Source organism: Fusarium phalaenopsidis (genome assembly GCF_050370095.1).
Source record: "Fusarium phalaenopsidis strain FUZ10S chromosome Unknown contig_32278, whole genome shotgun sequence".
Taxonomy (NCBI): domain Eukaryota; kingdom Fungi; phylum Ascomycota; class Sordariomycetes; order Hypocreales; family Nectriaceae; genus Fusarium; species Fusarium phalaenopsidis.
The window spans coordinates 2,770,055-2,788,244 of NW_028145417.1; the positions used below are offsets into that span (position 1 = coordinate 2,770,055).

The window sequence follows — 18,190 nt, forward strand, 5'->3', positions numbered from 1 at the left end:
ACGATTGGATTGGGTGGTGTAGAACTGGCGGGATGACATCCGCGGCGCCTCGAGGGCTCCAACTAACGGGCGGGACAGTGTGTGTGTGATGGTGGATGGATGATTTGCATCGAGAGCTTTCTTCAGCCGGAGATCTCTTGGTTCCTTCTTGGAAGAGGTGGTTGGTTGGTGGACAGCCAGGAGACGTCTGCGGCATCAGATTCGTGGGACGATCCAAGCAGACCCAACGTCACTTCGACTCTCCTTTGCCCTTCCTAGATGTCAAACCACCGTCTCAGCCTCAGGGATCCGGGGGACCAAGTACCGACAATAGCCTGCGCCCGGGGCATGGGCATGGAGGGAGTGTCATGTGTTTCCACGCGAGCCCAGAGTTTGTCCAGGCACGAGGACGGCAGACAGATTCGGCCGTCTCCTGATCCGTCACCCGGTGTTGCTGCAGCAAGTGGAGATGCCGTCACGGAGCGGGGCCGGGCAGGACACGGAGGCCCGGTGACGGCTACCCTGTACGGACAACCCGATGATGCTGGATTGGCCTTTATTGACTGGTTAGGCCCAGGAGCCGGAGTTCTACTACCGTTGAGCTTGATATCACGATATGGGTGACGAGTCCAGTTCTATAGTGGATCAACTCGCCTTGAGTTTCTTTGATCGGCTATTCAGACGGGTGAGACACTCAACAAAGTCGTGAATAACATCACGATCCCGGGACTGACCCAGCACGATCGGTCATCGGAGCCAACCAGAGTCGAAACTACCCTACTTCATCCACCAGTGAGCGACTACGGACAAACTCAATGTCAAACACCAAGACCCAAAGGCCGTCATGGCATAGCATGCCCGAGACAAGGCGAAACCACCAAGGCGAGGAGGGCGCACACGACAGCATGATCGCCAAACCAAGTCATGATGAACCTGGTTCCTGGAAAGGGTTCAGGCCTCGCTGGATGAGCAGGCACCCCAGCGAACCAATGCCCTCAGTGACGCTGATCCTGACGACACATAAAGGCCTCCCCAGTCAAGTCGTCCATATCATCCGATCGCTTCCCTTTGCCACGCCCGTCATCAATGTCTTGCCCTGCCTCGCACGTATCGCCCACAGGCCCCTTCGTCCCGCCCCCTGCCTCTCGAACAATTCCCCCAGGGCTTCCATCTCACTCACCGTTTCTGCTGCGCCCAATTGAGGATCCCTCTATCGCAGCCCAACAAGTGAGGCTGAGACTAAACTAAGCGACCGAGCGACCCCCCGTTCTTTACTTTTTCCCTCGTTCGAACTCCACCCGTTGACTTTCTGGGGCCGGGATGACACGGACGGGCCAAAGTTGCTCGTGCTGGAGGATGATCCATGGAGCAAGGCAAGGCAAGCCCTGGCGTTGTGATGTGATCGTCCGCCCTGGGGAGAACCCAAGGTTCGCAATTTCAATCTGACGGGGGTCGCCGCAAGTTGCAGGATTGTTACAGGTGTGTATGAGACACGATGTCGCTCATTACCACCTGCTTACCAACAGTCACAGCGGGCGCTCTGGATGAGAAGGTACACACAAATCGTCTCGCTGTCTGCACATCATCACCTCAAGCAAAAAAAAAAAAAAAAAAAAAAAAAAGAAAACCCCCCACATTTCCGGCTTCACCTTGTGGTTGGCACAACTGCTTGCCAGCACAGCACATTGAAGGTGGACCGTCCAACCCGTGAGGGTAATATCGCCGTGCAGGACCTGAAGATCGCTGCAAAACGAACAAGCCAAGTTCCCGGCCCTGGCGATTGGCAGTCTCTCAGTGACGTGAATTTTCTTGCTCATTCAATATTAAGGGATTGATCGCCAACGCCCTCTCGTGTTGCGCAGGACGAGATCTTCACCTTCCACGTTAGGGAGGTTGACCTCATCATCGACAAATGATCCATGACATGACACACGGTGATGGGCAATTCAAGCCTGGATCCTCAAGTCACGCCCGTCAATCTCTTTTGATAACCGGGCCTCCTGGTCTTGCCTTGCAATTCACCGACGACATACGTGTCCCGGTTCTCGTCGCTTGTTCACCCGTGACACAAGTCCGCCGCGTCCTCTCCGAGACAGCAGGGCTACACTGCCGTCCTCCCTCTAAAGCCGTCGTCCAACGGCGGATCCTGAGGAATACAGGCTTACACAGCTGTTCAAGGTCTCGTCTCGTGCAACAGTGACTCCTCTGTGTGGCAAATGCCCAAACATCAAAAAGTTCCTCCTTATTGATCCTCGCCACGTTACGCCCCCCGGTTCTTGCATCCACTCACTCACCCAACATCCCCATCATCACCAGGCGCGCGGCTGGAGGCACTTCTGACTCCCCTTCACATGTCCACACGTCGAGGCAGCAGGGAATTCTCTCTCGCCCGGCTTTGCAGCAACGTCTCGGCGTCGACCAACGCTCGTCTGCCTTGTCTGCCTATTCCCCACGCTCACGAGGAAGGCCAAGGCAACCGCGCCACCCGGTTGTTCCTGGAAGCCTTTTTTTCGTGTTCTCAACCAACGGGTTCCTCCGTAGAAGCCGGGCGTTCGGACGTGCCGGGCGTGTGTCGAGGCTGACCCGATGTTTGATATTCAATCGCCGATTCAGACCGAGACAATATGAGATCAAAGGCCGTCCCTTGCCGTGAACCACCACACAGATCGGCTCGAGATCATGTGGACAGACAGACCTTGCACCTTCTAGCCTGCTTCCAAGTCCAGAACCTCCCTTCGGTTCAACTGCAAGACATGAAGCAAATATGTGAGACATAACGAGGCATGACATAAACGGCGGTGACACCTCTCAAAGAGCACTGACCAAGTTGTAACCATTCACTTGTGAACCAAAGAGCCTCCCTTTGTTCGTCTAATATTCTAGCCAAGTCTACCCACCCAGTCTTTGTTTTCCTACGATCCACATGTTTTACAATCGACTTCTCCAAAACAAGCCGTCTTCGTCATTCACGGTTCCCATCTGCTTCACCGCCGTACATGCCCCGCTCGCGAGGTAAAGAAGGGATGGCGGAGCGCATCCGCAGGTTTGATCCTCTTGTCCGGGTTGAGCGTGAGACAGTGCTCAAGGAGATCGATGAAATGGTTCAGATCCCTAGTCTCGGCGTCGTTCATCCCTCCCGAGGCGGCCATGAGCCTCGTCCGCAGGTCGCGTGTGGGTTTCACCACAGCCATGGTCCGAACGGTAGTCTGTAAGCGCGACACATGTTAGCCTACTGAATCCTAGCAAACAACAACAAGCTTTCTAAATCGAGAAGTGACAGGAACCATGCGGGTGGGAATGGGGACAATGGCTGAGCGCTTGGACTGAACCTTAGGAGCCGTTGAAACCTGCATGCAAGGGATGGAATGCTCATCGTGGCTGACGCTGAGAGGGAGTCCGATGTACCGAGACAAGAGGCTGACGATGCATGCGGCCGGATCAGAGACCTCGAAAGGATCATGATGCGTCTTGTCAACACGGCCAGCCATTTCATCTCGTCCCATCCATCCCTGACAGTAGTCATCGCCCGCAAGGTATTCTAGATCCTAGATCTAACAGCCTCCAATGTCTCTCGATCCATCGACTGTTGGATGGATGGCTGACCAAGACTCATGGTGACGCTTCCCCACACGGACTGGGCGCTTCCGACTGCAAGGGGAGCCAAGCGCTTACGCCCACAGAGCTCCATAGCAAACGGCCCCCAAGCATGGATGTTTGCAAAAATAGAAGAGACATTGCGTGTAAAGACATGGTCGCTTCAAGCATGGCCTAGTGGCGCTTGGGAATGGAGGCAAGGGGTAAGAATGGCAAAAACAACAACATGTGTGCATGCATGGGGAGTGAATCGAAATCATAACGTACCTTTCCGAGAACCTTGTCACGCTCGACGCTGATGAATTGGCCCTTGTCGTCAAAATGAACACCTGACAGTTGACCTCGCTTGAACAGCTTCGGTGTGAACCTGCCTCGAATCTCCATAATGGCCTTGAGCATCTGGTTGTTGCTGTCTCCGGTGAACAGGATCTTGCCTGTGTACAACTCGTACAGGGTGCAGCCGATGGACCACATATCGACCGAGTAGTCGTAAGGGATTCCCAAAATAATCTCTGGCGCTCGATAGAAACGACTGACAAGGTATGGCGTAATGTCCATATGCGCCGTTGCTGCGTCAGACTTGTCGATGGCTGTTCCCAAGTCACAGATCTTGAGCACGTTGCGGCTCTCGTTCACCTACTCAAGTCAGCATCATGTCCACTGAAATCAGTCAGGATAACTTACCAGAATGTTGTCGGGCTTGAGATCAGCATGGATGATGCTGCACTTCCGCATATGTGCCAGAGCAACAAAGATCTGGTACGCATACGCTCGCGTCGCCCCGAGGTTGATGCCCACGTTGTTTCCAAACTTGCGCAGCACTTCTCGCAGGTTCATGCTCAAGTTCTCAAACACCATGCACAGATGGCCCTTGTAGTCGAACTGGCGCTCAAACTTGATGATGTGCTTTCGATTCTCAGGGTCGGCGTCGTTGAGCTTCTCGAGGATGGCAATCTCAGTGTAGCCACCCTTTCGGAGGGCGTCGTTGTTACGCATCATCTTGATGGCGACAAGCTGCTTCGTGGTAATGTCGACCGCCCTGGCCACGCCCGAGAACATGCCCCTTCCTAGTGCAGATTGAATCTGATATCGACCGTTCAGGACCTCACCGATACGAATCTTGTAATATCCGTCCTTGTCGTCACCTTCGAGAATACCTCCCTTGACAACGGCCTGAACATCAGGAGCTGCACCATCGCCTTGTGCGGGTGCCAGAGGTTCCACGGGCTTTGTTGCGTACTTGTCCTCGTCAAAGTCTTCGGCAAACATGTCAAAGTCGCCATCGTCGTCTTCATCACCAGCCTTTTCAGACGGCTTTTCCTGGACCTCTTGTGGTTGTTCGGCTGCAATAGGATGATGCTCACCATGAAGTACGACGTGTCCATGTTTAAGTTCACCTCGTCGTTCATCCTCTTGCATGTCCCCGGTTGGGTCATAATCGGCCGCAGAGGGACCGTCCTCGTCATCTAGTTGGGCCTTTCCATGAGTGTTCATCAACTCCTTGTCATCGAGGAGGTTGATACCGCCAGGTGACGGTTCATCGTGAGATCCAGGTGAGCGCGGTGACACTAGGTCTGTAACATTGGTTAGTCGAATTCCTTTACTGGAACATGTTGACATACTCGATCGGGGAGTGCGAGGACTGGCAAGCTCTGACTGCGTTCTCATGGGCGTGTCGGGCAAAGTCGATGCGGGAGATGATGCGCGGGCCTTGTTCGCCGCAGCACCCACGGCATGAAGGAGAAGAGGAGTCGCCGAGCTGGACTTGGCCAGGATCTCCTCTCGCCGCTTGCGTCGTCGCTCGATCTCTGCCTCTTCATCAACGGGCTCAGGCTCCTCGTAGTCAGGCTCAGGCTCCGGTTCGGGCTTCCGTTCGGGTTCCGGCTGAGCTAGGGGTTGCCTATTCGCAAGGTTGGCACCGTGCTGCGACTCGGACAACACTTCAACGCACCTCTGGGAACTCCGGGAGGGGCCATTTCCATTTGAAAGGCCTTTGTCTGGTTTAGCATCGTGTCGCTGGGCGCGTGAAGCCTCTCCTACAGTCGTCCTCTTGGACACAGAACCGCCATTCCGCGAGCCGCGGTCGTCATCATACTTGAGCTCTCCGGAAGCGTCGTCTCGACGATCGTACTGGCCTTCTCTCACGAAGCGGTCGAACCTGCCCCTGTCGGCGCGGCGGGATCGATGGGGGGAACGGCTCCTGTTTCGCGGGCGCTTGTTCGCATACCAGTCCCGATCCTTGTCGCGATAGTGATCTCGTTCCCGACTCCGGTCGCGGCCATCGTAGCTGTAATTGGATGCGCGTGATGCAGGTCGGTCGAGGTCGTCGTACAGGCCGCGAGGCCTTCGATTATCGTCGCGTCGAGAATCCTCGTAGTGAGAGCGATAGTGTCCCGAGTCATGCCTCGAACCGTAGTAGTCTCGATCCCTCTCCCTTTCCCTGTCGTCGTAGGGTCGCTTGGAACCACGGGGCGAGTTGCTTCGTCGCGAGGTGTTGCTTTGCCTGGAAGCCGAGTCGTGGTCCGGAGTCGAAAGTCTACTTTTTTGTCTGTCTTGACGGTCAACACTGCTTCGTCCAGTGTGCTGCAGTGAAGTTGCCTTCAAATCTTCAGCGCCATTCTCGATGATCTCGCCTTCGTCCGAACTCGACGCCATGATGCTGAGTTTCGGCTGTTGAAGCAAGGACGAGCAGAGCAGAACAGTGTCAGCGAAGAGGACTGAGAAGAGCACAGTGCAATGGGAAAAGAGCCCAACCGGATCAGTAGGTAGTGACTCGTACAGGCTCAATATCGTTGGGGGTGGCTTGAGGGGGGAAATGGAGCCGGAGCGTAGTCCAGACGAGAAGCGGCTGAGTATATAGAATCTGGTGGTATAAAGCTCCTCCTCTGAATGAGGGATATCGATCGGATCAGGTGATGTGAAGCCTGGATGATTGTACTGTGCTGTTAGGCCTGGGATATGTTGCTCAACATCTCCAGACTTTGACGTAACTACGTAGTTGTCTGTGACTGCCCGTTTGAAGGCTAAAAAATGTGGAGGAAAATGCGTGCAGCCAAGCAGGTGCCGAGATTAGGTAAGCCCCGAGAGGCTCTTATCGAGGGTTCAGGCTTGGTGCTTTACCCCCCCCCGCGCTCAGTGGGCTCACCGCTGGAGGCCCAAGGGATGAAGGCCGGACCTGGCCTGGGCTGGCCTGGCCCAGGCGCTGGCTGAGCGAGTAAGCGGGAGGCAACTTTTCTCGCTCCCGTCTCGCGACATTCAACTTGAACTCTACCACCGCAACTCAACTTTCTCGTCTTTATTCCCACAAGTTTCGCATATTCTTCCACATATATCAAAATGGGCGGTGCTAACCGAGAAGGTCAGTCGTCTCCTCCAGATCCCTCTCTTCAACCCCTCCAAGATCGCAGAGCTGACCCCTCCGAATCATCACAGGCGGCAAGGTCAAGCCCTTGAAGCAGGCCAAGAAGGCCCAGAAGGACCTCGACGACGACGATAAGGCCTTCCTCGAGAAGAAGCGCGCTGGTACGAGACCTCCTCCGAACCCCACGAAATGCGCTGCAAGAAGATCATTCACTGACATGCCTCGATAATAGACGAGAAGGCCCGCAAGGAGCTTGCGGCCAAGGCTGGCGGCAAGAAGGGACCCCTCAACACCGGCGGCCAGGGTATTAAGAAGAGCGGCAAGAAATAAGCGTTTCCTCGTTAAACTGAACACGAGACCGAGCGCCGTTGGGTACTCATGGCGTGAGAGAGAGCATTTCACCAGCCGGCTTTGTTTTGGAGTTTTAGAACATTTGGCGCCTGCGTGCTGAACGATACGCCCTGCGCGATGGCTAACGAGAGAAATGAATTCTATGCTGACAACCTACGCAAGGACTGACTTTTTAGTTTGACTGTCTCCTGTGATGTTTCTGCTCGTATAGTTTGATTGCTGTGGTCAAAAGTCTCCTGCTCTGGACCCCTGTATTAGTGCTCAAACCACTCAAATGCTCCAACCAACACATTACCATTAAACCTCCAATGCTCTTTAAACAAGCCATCATAACCTGTATCTTGAAAAATCAGGGTCTTGAATGACGAGAGTGGGCCTTCTACGACAATTCTAGACGCCTTCTTCCACGTCAGACTAGCCTCGGAAGCACGTTGCGCGTTCTTTCTTTTCCCATGTGCTCGTCCCAACAAATCCACCCCCTGGTCAACAACACAACAAGAAAGGCGGCTCCATCTTGAGGCGACAAGGTGGAACTCGTCGATTCGTCGTGTATAAGTAAAGAGCTGCGTCCTTCATAATCATTAGTATTTGGACCATCTCCCCCATAGTTGAAGCCCCACGGTACCTTGCATAAAAAAGTCTGGATAGCTTCATCATGACGGACAACACCGAACCCTCCGGCGTCCGCAACCGGCGCCCATCTTCAGCAGACTCCCTCCTATCCGCCGCCAAGAGCTTCGAGTCCAAGCTCGAGCACTCTCTCCTCATCCTCTGGGATGACCTCCCCGCCTGGCGCCGTGACAACGCCTTCATCCTCTCGGGCTACCGGCAGTCCCGCGGGTCCTACACGCACTCGCTGCGCTCCCTCTTCTACCTGCACAACGAGTCCGTCAACATCTGGTCGCACCTCCTCGGGGCCGCGGTGGCACTCATAGGCGCGGCGTATGTGGACCGAGTGGTCCGTCCGCGGTATGCGACCGCCAACGTCACTGATGTGGCCGTGTTTGCGTGCTTCTTTGGAGGAGCCGTGGTGTGTCTGGGTATGAGCGCTACCTTTCATACCTTGTCGAACCATAGCGAGACTGTGGCAAAATGGGGAAACAAGTTGGATTACACGGGAATTGTGGCTTTGATCGTGGGGAGTTATGTTCCTGCGCTCTACTATGGATTCTTCTGTCATCCCTATCTGACGAGGGCGTATCTTTCTTTGGTAAGTGGACATTACTGCCCTGATGGATCAATGTTGCTGATGGGACTAGATTTGTACTCTTGGACTTGGCTGTGCTATTGTATCGTGGGTTGAGCGTTTCCGCACCCCTAGATGGAGGCCCTATCGAACCATGATGTTTGTTGGCCTCGGTCTCTCGGGTGTGGTCCCTATCATCCAGGGTGCTTTCATCTACGGCATCCAGGGTCTTGAGGACCGTATGAGTCTGAGCTGGACCGCTCTGCATGGTGCTATGTACATTTTTGGTGCCTTCCTTTACGCGGTATGTCTGCTCATCCTGTTGAGTATACGGTTGACTAACTCTGATTAGACTCGCTGGCCCGAGAGAACCGCTCCCGGAATGTTTGATATCTGGGGAAGCTCGCATCAGATCTTCCACGTCTTTGTCATCCTTGCGGCTGCCACTCACTTCTATGGCATGGCCAAGGCGTTCGACTACCACCACACCGTCCTGGGATCTCAGTGCATCGAGGAATGATTGACCTATTCCTCCGGTTCTGCCAGCCCGAGATCCATGACCCTCACGAGTCCTGATGCCATGGCCGCCGCTGCCCAGCACCCGTATTCTTCGTTTGGATTCCACTCGGCCACTGTCACCCTTGTCAACGGCTCATAAATAATGGCCCTCGTTGGATCCGTGGCTGCGCCTGCGTCGTCATCGTCGGCTGCAGCCGCGTCGCTCTCCTTCTTCTTCGGCTTCTTTCCTTTCTTGACAGGCGGCTTGTAGTTTGATTGCTTGTTGAGGTTTCGCTCCAGGATAAACCCTTGCGCTATCCTGGCAACTCCTCGTGCCGCAGCAGGCGAGCCAGCAGGGAATAATTTGGCGGGCCGGTGTTCGTGATGGAAGACCCGGATGCGATCTGTGGGTTCACGCCTTGTGGTGAAGAGCTCGACCTGGGGATTAATTGACCAGAGAGAACCGTCCAGGGAACCCACAAGGAGGTATGGATGTGTCCGCCCAACAGCGAGACAAGAAGGGAAGCTTTCTCCCGTGAAGACACGACGGGCAACCGGAAATTGGGAGTGATGCATGAATCCAATATGCGTGTTGAGAACACCGGCCGAGGGATACATGGAGTAAAAGCCCAGCATGTGGTCGCTGTACCCAAGCAGGTTCGGCTGCGTGCCGACTGTAAGACTCTGAACCTCGGTGGATTCGTGACTCGGAGCTCGGAGGTCAATGAGTCTGACGGTTCCCCCGACAGGGGTGGAGGCTATGAGATAGGGCATAGCTGGGTATCCTGACACGAGGTCAACGACGATGTTGTGGTGAACGGGATGTCGAGAGAGTAGGCGGTTGGGACGGATAGACCAGATAGATATAGAACCATCCGTGTAGCCAACTACAAGTCGGTTGAAGTTGATCCATGTCAGAGCTGTTGCTTTGATGTCTTCATCGGGGAACCCGAAACAGGCCACGGGTTCTTGTACTTTCTCTGGAAGACAGTTAGCAGAATCAGAGTCAAGGAGCTAATATACTCGCCATAGTCTCCCTTCCCATCGTCACCGGCGTCAACAACATAAACATTCCCATCATCGCAAAGCACAGCCAAGAACCCACAAGCCGGACTCCATTTGACCCTCCGCGCCCGCCCATACTCCAAGCATATCGTCTTGCGCAAAGTAGGTTTCCGTGAAGATGGCCGAGCAAACCTGTCTTCTTGCCTTTCGCCAACAAATTCCCAAAGCTGAACAGCACCATACTTCTGAAAGTCGGGCTTCATGGACTCTTGCTCGTAGTCGTAGTGCTCCTGGTCAGAGTGCGGGATAACGCAGAGCGCAAGAAGCTGCGGCGCGTTGGCGCTGTGGAGAGGTGCCCAGTCCATGCTGGTGACGATGCCGCCGGTATCAAACATCCATCCCGTAGCCGCGCTGGATTCGTCGTCCTCTGATATGGGCAGCCCGTTTTGTGAGATTGGGTATGCGTCTCCAGGCTCGAATTTGACCTCTTGCTGAGACGTGATCGGTCCCATCAATACCAGCATCGCCTCTCGTCGAAACTGATACAGCTGAGCTTCCTCCGGGGGTAGTCGCACTCGCGAGTCGGCGTCCGGCAAACTTTCCCTCACACGTTCATACCAGTGTTCAGCGTTGTAAGCCTCTCGCTCAAAGAAGTTGGGCGACCAGACGCCCCGGTTCTTCTGACCGTCCTCACCCTTCACCTTTGGAGGCAGCGCAGTCCAGTCCATCCACCGGTCCAGCATACCCTGCACCATCTTGATGCCATCTTCGTGCCGCCCGTACCATGCTTCGATAAGTGGACGTCCCTTGACGCCACGGTCATAAGGTCCCCAGTACGACCTCACGATGCGGCCATCCGCCACAGGCTCGACATCAAGATAACCGGTCAGGCCAGCAGCGCGCACATTGAACGGTCGAATGGGCTTTATCCGCTGGCGCGCGAACCTATCGGGAATGCCATCGGGTTCACTGACGAAGCCTTCAGACTCGAGAGCCTCTTCCTCAAGCGCGAGCTCTTCCTCTTCAGCACTTTCCTCAGCGGCGGCGGTCACGTCAAAGTTGTCATCGTCCTCTGCATTCGCGGCGCGCTTGAGGATTTCCTCATCGGAACTGCCTTCAAAGTCGTACTTTTCAACAGTGTACCGTTTGGTGCGATTGGATTTGCGGGTTCTCATTGTGAGGTGCGAGGAGGAGCTTGCAGTGTCAAAGTTCAGTTGCGCTGGTGAAGAAGGTGGGGCTTGTGCTTTGGTGTAAAAACTGCCCAACTTCTCACGACGCACTCTCATAGAGGACGCCGATAAAGAGGAAGCATCGCCAATAAATTCAAGAATTAAATCTCGCTAGAAACTTAAACAATATGGTAGACCAGTATATCTATTCATCCCCAATAATTCATGCACCATGCCGGCCTTGCAAGGTTACTTATGGACTCCTCGACAGTCAAAGTCCAACTTATCGACCTCAAGACAGTCGAGACACAACCCTACAAAGTTCTCATTCAAGCCGCGCAACCGCCTCAATAACGCCATATAAATTGGAATAGCATTTGGCGAAGTTCTGTTGAAGGAGCGCTCCGCTGGAAAACTAGTTTCGATTTTCAGGATCTGTGAGATCAGGTCGCTGATCGAGTAGTCGTTGCCCACGCTGTGTAGGCCGGGGTTCCTCGAGTAGGAATCCAACACCCCTCTGAGCAGTCGATAGTATGGTATAATGTCCGAGGACATTTCATTATCCGAGTGGCCATTATTGAACCGAGCCATCAGTTCGGCATTGATGAACTTTGTAACCCTCCGCATCATGGTTGCTCGCATTTCTTCCAAGGCACCTGGACAGATGGCACGGTTTAGCATCGAATGGAGAAGAGGAGCGCAAAACTCACATGCTAGCTTGTAGATAGTTCCATGAGGAACTGAGTCGCAGATATGCTGCTCGTTCTCAGTAGCGAGGGACATGAATGACCCCCCATGATTGAGGACGAGAGATCGACTGAAGAGTTGAAAGAGCTCTTGGGACTTGATTTGGTGGCATATGATCATGAGAAGAAAGTGGTTGAGAGTTGGATCGGGGACATATTTTCTGGCCCAAAATTCCATGGAAAGGAAAACCGAGTCGACGAGGTTGTACTTGTCGGCGATCTGGAGGACTCGCATAAGCACTTCTTCGGATGGCCAATACTGTGTGGTGCTGGCTTGGCGATGGATAGCGATGCAGATGAGCCTGAAGGCATCGAAATCATCACCAGGAAGAGGAATCTCAACTGGCTGACCGCTAGCTGCAGCATCATGGAGCATCTGACCTTCTCTGAAATGACCTGCCAACATGGCGGAAAAGACAGGAGAGGCACTCTTCATGATGCTTGATTGAACCTGGACCTTGTCGGTTCCCCCACCGAGGACGAAGATAACATCTCCATCGGGAGCGACGCGCTCCAAGATCCCTTCCTCTCTGGCGAGACTTCTCCCGGACGGCGAATCGTCGCCTCGCTTGCGCTTGTGGGCGGGACTAGGCGTGCTCATGTTTAAGAAGAGGTCGTGAAGCTGGGCGATGTAAGAGGTAGCATGAACGGATTGGGTGAAGTGGGGGAGTGTTAAGGCATTCACGTTGGGCGACGGGATGAAGACAGGTGACAGCTCTGTCAACACCCTGCCCTGCTTACCTGCCAAAACCTCGAGCTAGGATCATTTCTACCATTTCACAAGCCAATCCCTACATGTTTGCTCTCAATAATACAGATTAACCGGGCTGGGATTTAAACGACTTGCTAAGAGTGGGCGTGTAATGGCAGCATCTGATCTCTAGAAGAGAATCCGGCCTGGAGGTGTAGGCAAGTAGGTATGAGGGTACCAACACGACTTGATTCGCTATCTGTCTCCATGGATATTCTAATGATTGTTGCACTTTTCTCCATATGTTTGATCAATACAGACGAGGCAGAGCCCCTCCGCGGCGTCTCCGATATCTGTGCTCTTGCCCTGGAGCGACCTACACGCATCCATCCGACGTTCAGAGCATTCGTTGCAGCAGCCAATGACAAAGAGCGAAAACAACGAGTCCGATACGAACTCGATGGCGCTTCTAATGCTATGGTTGCCACGTTGAGCATCAAATAGCCGATAAACCTCAAAAATCTTGGCGTACTCAGCATTCAAGTTCATAGACTTCTTGCAACGACTTTCTTCAAGGGCCTTGGGCAGGTCCACGTAAAGAAGCTTGTATATTTCAGAGAACAACGCGCTCCGAGCCTCTCCAAGAAGCGCTGATCAGAAAGCCCAGGTTAGTATGCGATGTAGGTTCAGCAAAGGGGGCTGGGCGTCGAATCTCACCAGCAATTTGGTAGATGATGCGCCCCCCGTCAGGCCCAGGAATGCTGGAGTTGGATTGCGCAGCGAGATCGACAAACGATTCTGGGTGTTCAAGAATAAAATGGCGAGTGATAAATTTGAAGGCGTGCGCGCCGTGAGCTCGATAGGAGACAAGGCACAAAGACCAGTAGTAGGCCATGTCATAACAATCTAGCTGATCCGTGATCCAGACGTTGACTGAAAGCTGGATCCCGCTCGTTCGGTCGTACTTCTCGGCGACTTCCATAACTTGAACAATCTTCTTTAGCTCTGGGGACTAGAGGTATGTGTCGGCCTGAGAGTGCAGCATACGGCAAATCCGCCCAAAAGCGATCGCGTCGTCCTCGGGCAAGGGAATCTCGAAAGGTATACCGTTGGTTGCGCTGAGGGCATGCCCTTCTTTGAAGTTGGAGCCCAACATGGCGGCAAACACGGGCGACGCGTTCTTCATGATTGCGGAGTTGACCCGGACTCTCGTGTTGCCCTCATCGAGCACGAAGGTGACATCTCCGTTTGGGACGATCCTATCGAACTCGAGATCGTCGGCGAAGGCCTCCTCAGCCGGCCGCTTTTTGCCTCTATTGTCTCCCATGGTGTTGAGTATTGAGTGCTATCTCCAAGTAAAAGATTAGAGGAAGAGGTTCGAGAGAAATGGGAAGAGAGAGGAGGGATGAGAAGAAATAGAAAAAGGAAACACAAGACAGAGGCCACGGGATCTCGAGCAGAAACTTAACCCCAATCTATTCTGAGGTACCTAGGCGGGCTTCTGTTTACGTATGTTTGCTATGGCGGCCTGGGCAAAGCACTTACCCGCGTGCTTAGATTGGACGGCACTCTTACTTGGGAGATTGTTGAATACATTGCACCGGGCCTTCGCATGACATGAAATTGGTGTCAGGAACCCAGAGCTACTTACCTTCGTTAGCTCTCCCCGTGGATGGTCACCGACGGGAGGAGATCGCCGTTGTGCGTCGGGGCAATATTTTCAGTACAAGTAACAAAGTAGAAACTCCAATAAGAACGGGAAGGTAGTACATAAATTCGGCAGGAAATGAAGAGCGTGAAAACTCAAGACGCATCCGAACCACACGGACTCACAACATCAATCACCCAACACTACAAACGAAACAGTTTGTTTGGCGGCCCAGAAAGACCGCCAATCCTCCCCTTTTGCCGCGGGAGCTGCGGCAGAATCTCCGATACCCATCCAATGATCTGCGGCGCCTGGAACGAGATGCGCAACGCACCGCCGCGCACCTCCATCTTCATCGACGAATCTTTGCTGTCCGTCTTGAGCGAAGCTCCGCCGCTCAGACCCCATGGTCCGGAGTTGGCCTTGATGGAGCTGTCGGTTGAGAGGTGGGACATGAGCTCCTCACTTTTGGACTCGGTGCTCTTGAACTCGAGGACTGTGTCGGCGGCCACGATGAAGCTGGTCGGGTACGCTGGGAACTTGTCGTAGTCGGCGAGCTTGTCCGCCACAGAGTCGTTGTCGCCTCTTTCGATGGCCTCGATCTGTCTGTCCAGCTGAGAGGTGTGATTGTTGACTGAATCCGACATGTTCTTTCTTCCAGTCATCTCCATCTCCGCTATGGCCTTGCGGCTTTGAGCTGCTTGCAACACCCTCCTCTCCTCAATCCACTTGTCTTTACCCTTCTCCAGCTCTGCCACAGCCGTTTACAGCTCTTTCTTGGAGCTGGTTTTGTCGGCGGTATCGTCCTCGGCGACCTTCTTTCGTGCCGCCGAGACCTTCTTCTCAAGTTCGTAGAGCTCTTTCGTAGTCTTCTGAAGATTCTCGTCGGCCGCCTTCTCCTTCGACGTATACTCTGTCCTTTTTTTGTTTCAATTTCTCTTTGGCACTATTGGGATTTGCTTTGGTATCGTTCAATTCCTTTTGGCATGCTTCAACAACCATCTTGGTCTCGGGATCTGTGTCGGAAGCTGCAGCGTTTTCTTGATCATGCTTCAAGTTGAGTTGAGTAACATCTTTCTGGCAATCGGTAGCCTCCTTATGAAGGCGAACAAGTCCGTCTTGCTCACTATTCCTGAAGCTCTGCGATTTCTGTTAGCACCAAATGTTTGCAAAAGTAGTGTGAAGGGCGCGCTCACCATCTCATCGGTCGGGTATGCATGCTTCATACGTCTCAGGTTATCTAGTTTCATGTGCAAGAGGTCTGGGTTAAACGGGTTGCGGTTCTTGAAGTCCAGTGCCTTTGCGCGGCAGAGATATGCTCTTCGCATGGAGGTGTCAGTAAAGTACACCAAGTGATGGTCGGGGTACCATCAAAACTAACCAGTTCTTAGGCTCGAGGGTAACTGATGCCCACTCTGTACTGTCAATGGCAAGGACCATGACATCGCGAGTCGCTTCCTGTTCTCCTGTTAGCACGCTGCCTTTTAACTGGAGTGTTCATCAGACAAACCTTGGCTTTCTCAACCCGAGCCATGATGGAGTCGCGATCCACCAAAGCTATGCCGAATGTCAGTGACTGAGCGCAGGGATGACATTGTGAGTGTACAGACCAAAAGCGTAGTCGACCTTTTGAGCGGTAGCTGTGGTACAGAAAGTTCGATAGAGGCCATGGTCTTGTCATGTTGAACCATCTGAGTTGGCCAAGATATTGCAGTCTTATATCAAAGCTAGGGATAGGCTGTATCTTGAGGCCAGCTGAAAACGCCGCGCCTCATATTTGATATTGACTTAACTCGTAGCTCCCGGCTGGGCAATAAAGCTGTTGTAAGGAATGACCAAGGACTTGATACGGTTATATTCTATGATTTTCCGCCCGCCACAGCTTGAAACAGTTACTTGAAGTCCATGCAACATTGGCTTCGATGCTGGCGGAGAGACACTATGCCAATCTTGAATCAACCTGCGACCAAATGCCTAAGTATCTTAATCACATCCTATTTATTACCTTCTCTGCTTTCTAGTGAGGCTGGGTTACTTCGTTGTTTGATGATCTAGTGTTGAGGGTATTAAATTCATCTGCTGCAGACGGCGAGCTAGGGGGTCAGCGAGTGCAGAGTAGAGGTGAATGGTTGATTGTTTGCCAGCTGCCGACAGCTGGCCACCGTAAATTGCCTAAGAATTAGCAAAAGAATGCATTCTGGAACCTTCGGGCTTCTCCTTTGTTTATTTTCCTGTTGCTCGCAATCACCAACACTCGCCTTTCACCACTGCCCAACCTGAGCACAAGGAGAGCACAGAAGACCAAGGTACGCGGTTAACTACACACAGGGTTACTTGATACTGATTCACTCTCAAGAATTCGAACTGCAAGATGTATGTCGTCATCTCCGGTGGGGACCTGGTCCTCGTCGTCGGCCCTGAACAACGGTGTATCCAAGTTTCCGTGGATCTCCTTCGCACTTCTTCTCCAGTATTCGATGACATGATAAGCTCTGGCCTTATCAAGACCCCAGACGGCGTTCAAGGCACGATGGAGTTACCCGATGATAACGCGCTCGCCCTTTTGCACGCTCTCAAGATCCTTTACGGCGCCGACCCAGTCATGGGGCAGCTCACGACCAAGGAGATTCAGGAGGTGGCTGTCTTGGTGGACAAGTACAGAATGGCACCTCGCTTTCAGTTCATCGGCACCTTCTGGATGCGGTCTGTCCCCGTTGACAACGAAGAATGCTGGCACTTGATGACGGCGGCATTCTGGCTTCGACTTCGCTGTTCTTTCTTTGAAATGAGTAAGGAGCTTGCCAGGGCAAGGGATCACATGCTCTTCAAGTACGCCAACGAGACGCCGGATCAGGTGCTTGGCCTTCGACTTGGCAGTAAGTTAAGCTAGAATCAGATGATTCGAGACAAGGGGCTGACCTGGAACAGTGGCGATTCAACAGCTCCAGATCGAAGGAGGATCGATGGAAATGGGTCTCTGCCTCGACTGCTTCCTGAACGCCGATGAGAACCTGATCGAGCCACGAACGAACTGCGATTTCCCGGACCGACATCTCTAGGGAGGATATTTGCATCGATGAGCTGTGTAGGAGCAAGCTGGATGAGCGAAGGGTGAATGTTGGTGCCTTGAGAGGCAGATAAGCAGAGATCCGTTTTGGCATGTCAGACTGTCTGAATCATCACATGATTCTTGTTGTACTCTAATTATTGAGCCATGATGGAATCATGAAAACATGGAATTCAAAAGGTGTATGGAGGCACTGGAGGAAGATAGGTAGTTGCTGAATGACGGCCCGTCCTATTTCCATTAGCTTTGTTCGTCCCTCCTGACTCCATTCCTCGCATATCTCGATCAACTTCAACTGTCTTGACCCCCTGACCTCAGCCAAGAATGGACTTTCTAAACTCTTAAGAGTTCGAAGGTGAACAAGGTTTGTTTCTTTCAAATTTCACCGAAAAGAACCTTGCCACGGCCTGGCAATATCCCGCCTTCGATACCCCCCTCACCCAGTTTGAGCCAATCGAAAGGTTGAGCGGTTCACACACAACTAGAGGAACAAAACGACCGCGAGGAAGAGCATTCATGGCAAGTTAACGTACTTGTTTCTAGAAGTTTTCCTGTTTCATCAGTGCTAACACAACAAGGGATGTGTAACTTGTCGTGAACGGAAAATCAAGGCAAGTAAAACCTGTGTATTTGGCATGATCGGTGCTAACTGACTCAGTGTGATGGACGTCGTCCTGCTTGCCACAACTATCAGAGATCATGATTTCATGTCTGTCGAGGTTTCATCGAGAACTCACGCCGCTTGATTGGAGGAGATGGCCATTATGTCTCAGAGCTAGCTGCTAAGAGCCGTCGAATCGAAAGTCACACAATTCCAGCACCACCTTCGTCCGAAAACGCAACATCCAGGGAACTTGAAATATCAGTCGATAATAGTACCTAAATGGTCCCAGAT

General features: G+C 53.0%; 8 protein-coding genes across 8 annotated transcripts; 3 read left to right on the forward strand and 5 right to left on the reverse strand.

The window, feature by feature from the left end:
- Positions 1-2,963: 2,963 nt before the first annotated feature.
- Positions 2,964-6,228, reverse strand: LRP88_01485 (kinase-like domain-containing protein; the record flags this gene model as incomplete). The annotated part of the gene is made up of 5 exons (XM_083238167.1): positions 2,964-3,185; positions 3,234-3,524; positions 3,841-4,209; positions 4,258-5,147; positions 5,196-6,228. The coding sequence occupies 5 exons, from the start codon at positions 6,226-6,228 to the stop codon at positions 2,964-2,966; spliced, it is 2,805 nt and encodes a 934-aa protein (XP_083106672.1).
- A 681-nt stretch (positions 6,229-6,909) lies between these two features.
- On the forward strand, positions 6,910-7,264 carry LRP88_01486 (translation machinery associated TMA7; the record flags this gene model as incomplete). Its single annotated transcript, XM_083238168.1, has 3 exons — positions 6,910-6,931; positions 7,006-7,095; positions 7,167-7,264. 3 exons carry the CDS (start codon positions 6,910-6,912, stop codon positions 7,262-7,264), a joined length of 210 nt encoding a protein of 69 aa, XP_083106673.1.
- A 676-nt stretch (positions 7,265-7,940) lies between these two features.
- On the forward strand, positions 7,941-8,991 carry LRP88_01487 (hemolysin-III related-domain-containing protein; the record flags this gene model as incomplete). The annotated part of the gene is made up of 3 exons (XM_083238169.1): positions 7,941-8,495; positions 8,545-8,775; positions 8,824-8,991. The coding sequence occupies 3 exons, from the start codon at positions 7,941-7,943 to the stop codon at positions 8,989-8,991; spliced, it is 954 nt and encodes a 317-aa protein (XP_083106674.1).
- Positions 8,992-8,996: 5 nt separating this feature from the next.
- Positions 8,997-11,149, reverse strand: LRP88_01488 (transcription factor TFIIIC subunit TFC6; the record flags this gene model as incomplete). The annotated part of the gene is made up of 2 exons (XM_083238170.1): positions 8,997-9,949; positions 10,021-11,149. 2 exons carry the CDS (start codon positions 11,147-11,149, stop codon positions 8,997-8,999), a joined length of 2,082 nt encoding a protein of 693 aa, XP_083106675.1.
- Positions 11,150-11,392: 243 nt separating this feature from the next.
- LRP88_01489 (uncharacterized protein) lies at positions 11,393-12,490 on the reverse strand (the record flags this gene model as incomplete). Its single annotated transcript, XM_083238171.1, has 2 exons — positions 11,393-11,799; positions 11,854-12,490. The coding sequence occupies 2 exons, from the start codon at positions 12,488-12,490 to the stop codon at positions 11,393-11,395; spliced, it is 1,044 nt and encodes a 347-aa protein (XP_083106676.1).
- Positions 12,491-13,592: 1,102 nt separating this feature from the next.
- Positions 13,593-13,907, reverse strand: LRP88_01490 (BTB/POZ domain-containing protein; the record flags this gene model as incomplete). Its single annotated transcript, XM_083238172.1, has 1 exon — positions 13,593-13,907. The coding sequence occupies one exon, from the start codon at positions 13,905-13,907 to the stop codon at positions 13,593-13,595; it is 315 nt and encodes a 104-aa protein (XP_083106677.1).
- Positions 13,908-14,431: 524 nt separating this feature from the next.
- LRP88_01491 (uncharacterized protein) lies at positions 14,432-15,762 on the reverse strand (the record flags this gene model as incomplete). The annotated part of the gene is made up of 4 exons (XM_083238173.1): positions 14,432-14,918; positions 14,997-15,146; positions 15,610-15,686; positions 15,739-15,762. The coding sequence occupies 4 exons, from the start codon at positions 15,760-15,762 to the stop codon at positions 14,432-14,434; spliced, it is 738 nt and encodes a 245-aa protein (XP_083106678.1).
- An 837-nt stretch (positions 15,763-16,599) lies between these two features.
- On the forward strand, positions 16,600-17,287 carry LRP88_01492 (uncharacterized protein; the record flags this gene model as incomplete). The annotated part of the gene is made up of 2 exons (XM_083238174.1): positions 16,600-17,104; positions 17,157-17,287. 2 exons carry the CDS (start codon positions 16,600-16,602, stop codon positions 17,285-17,287), a joined length of 636 nt encoding a protein of 211 aa, XP_083106679.1.
- Positions 17,288-18,190: the final 903 nt, after the last annotated feature.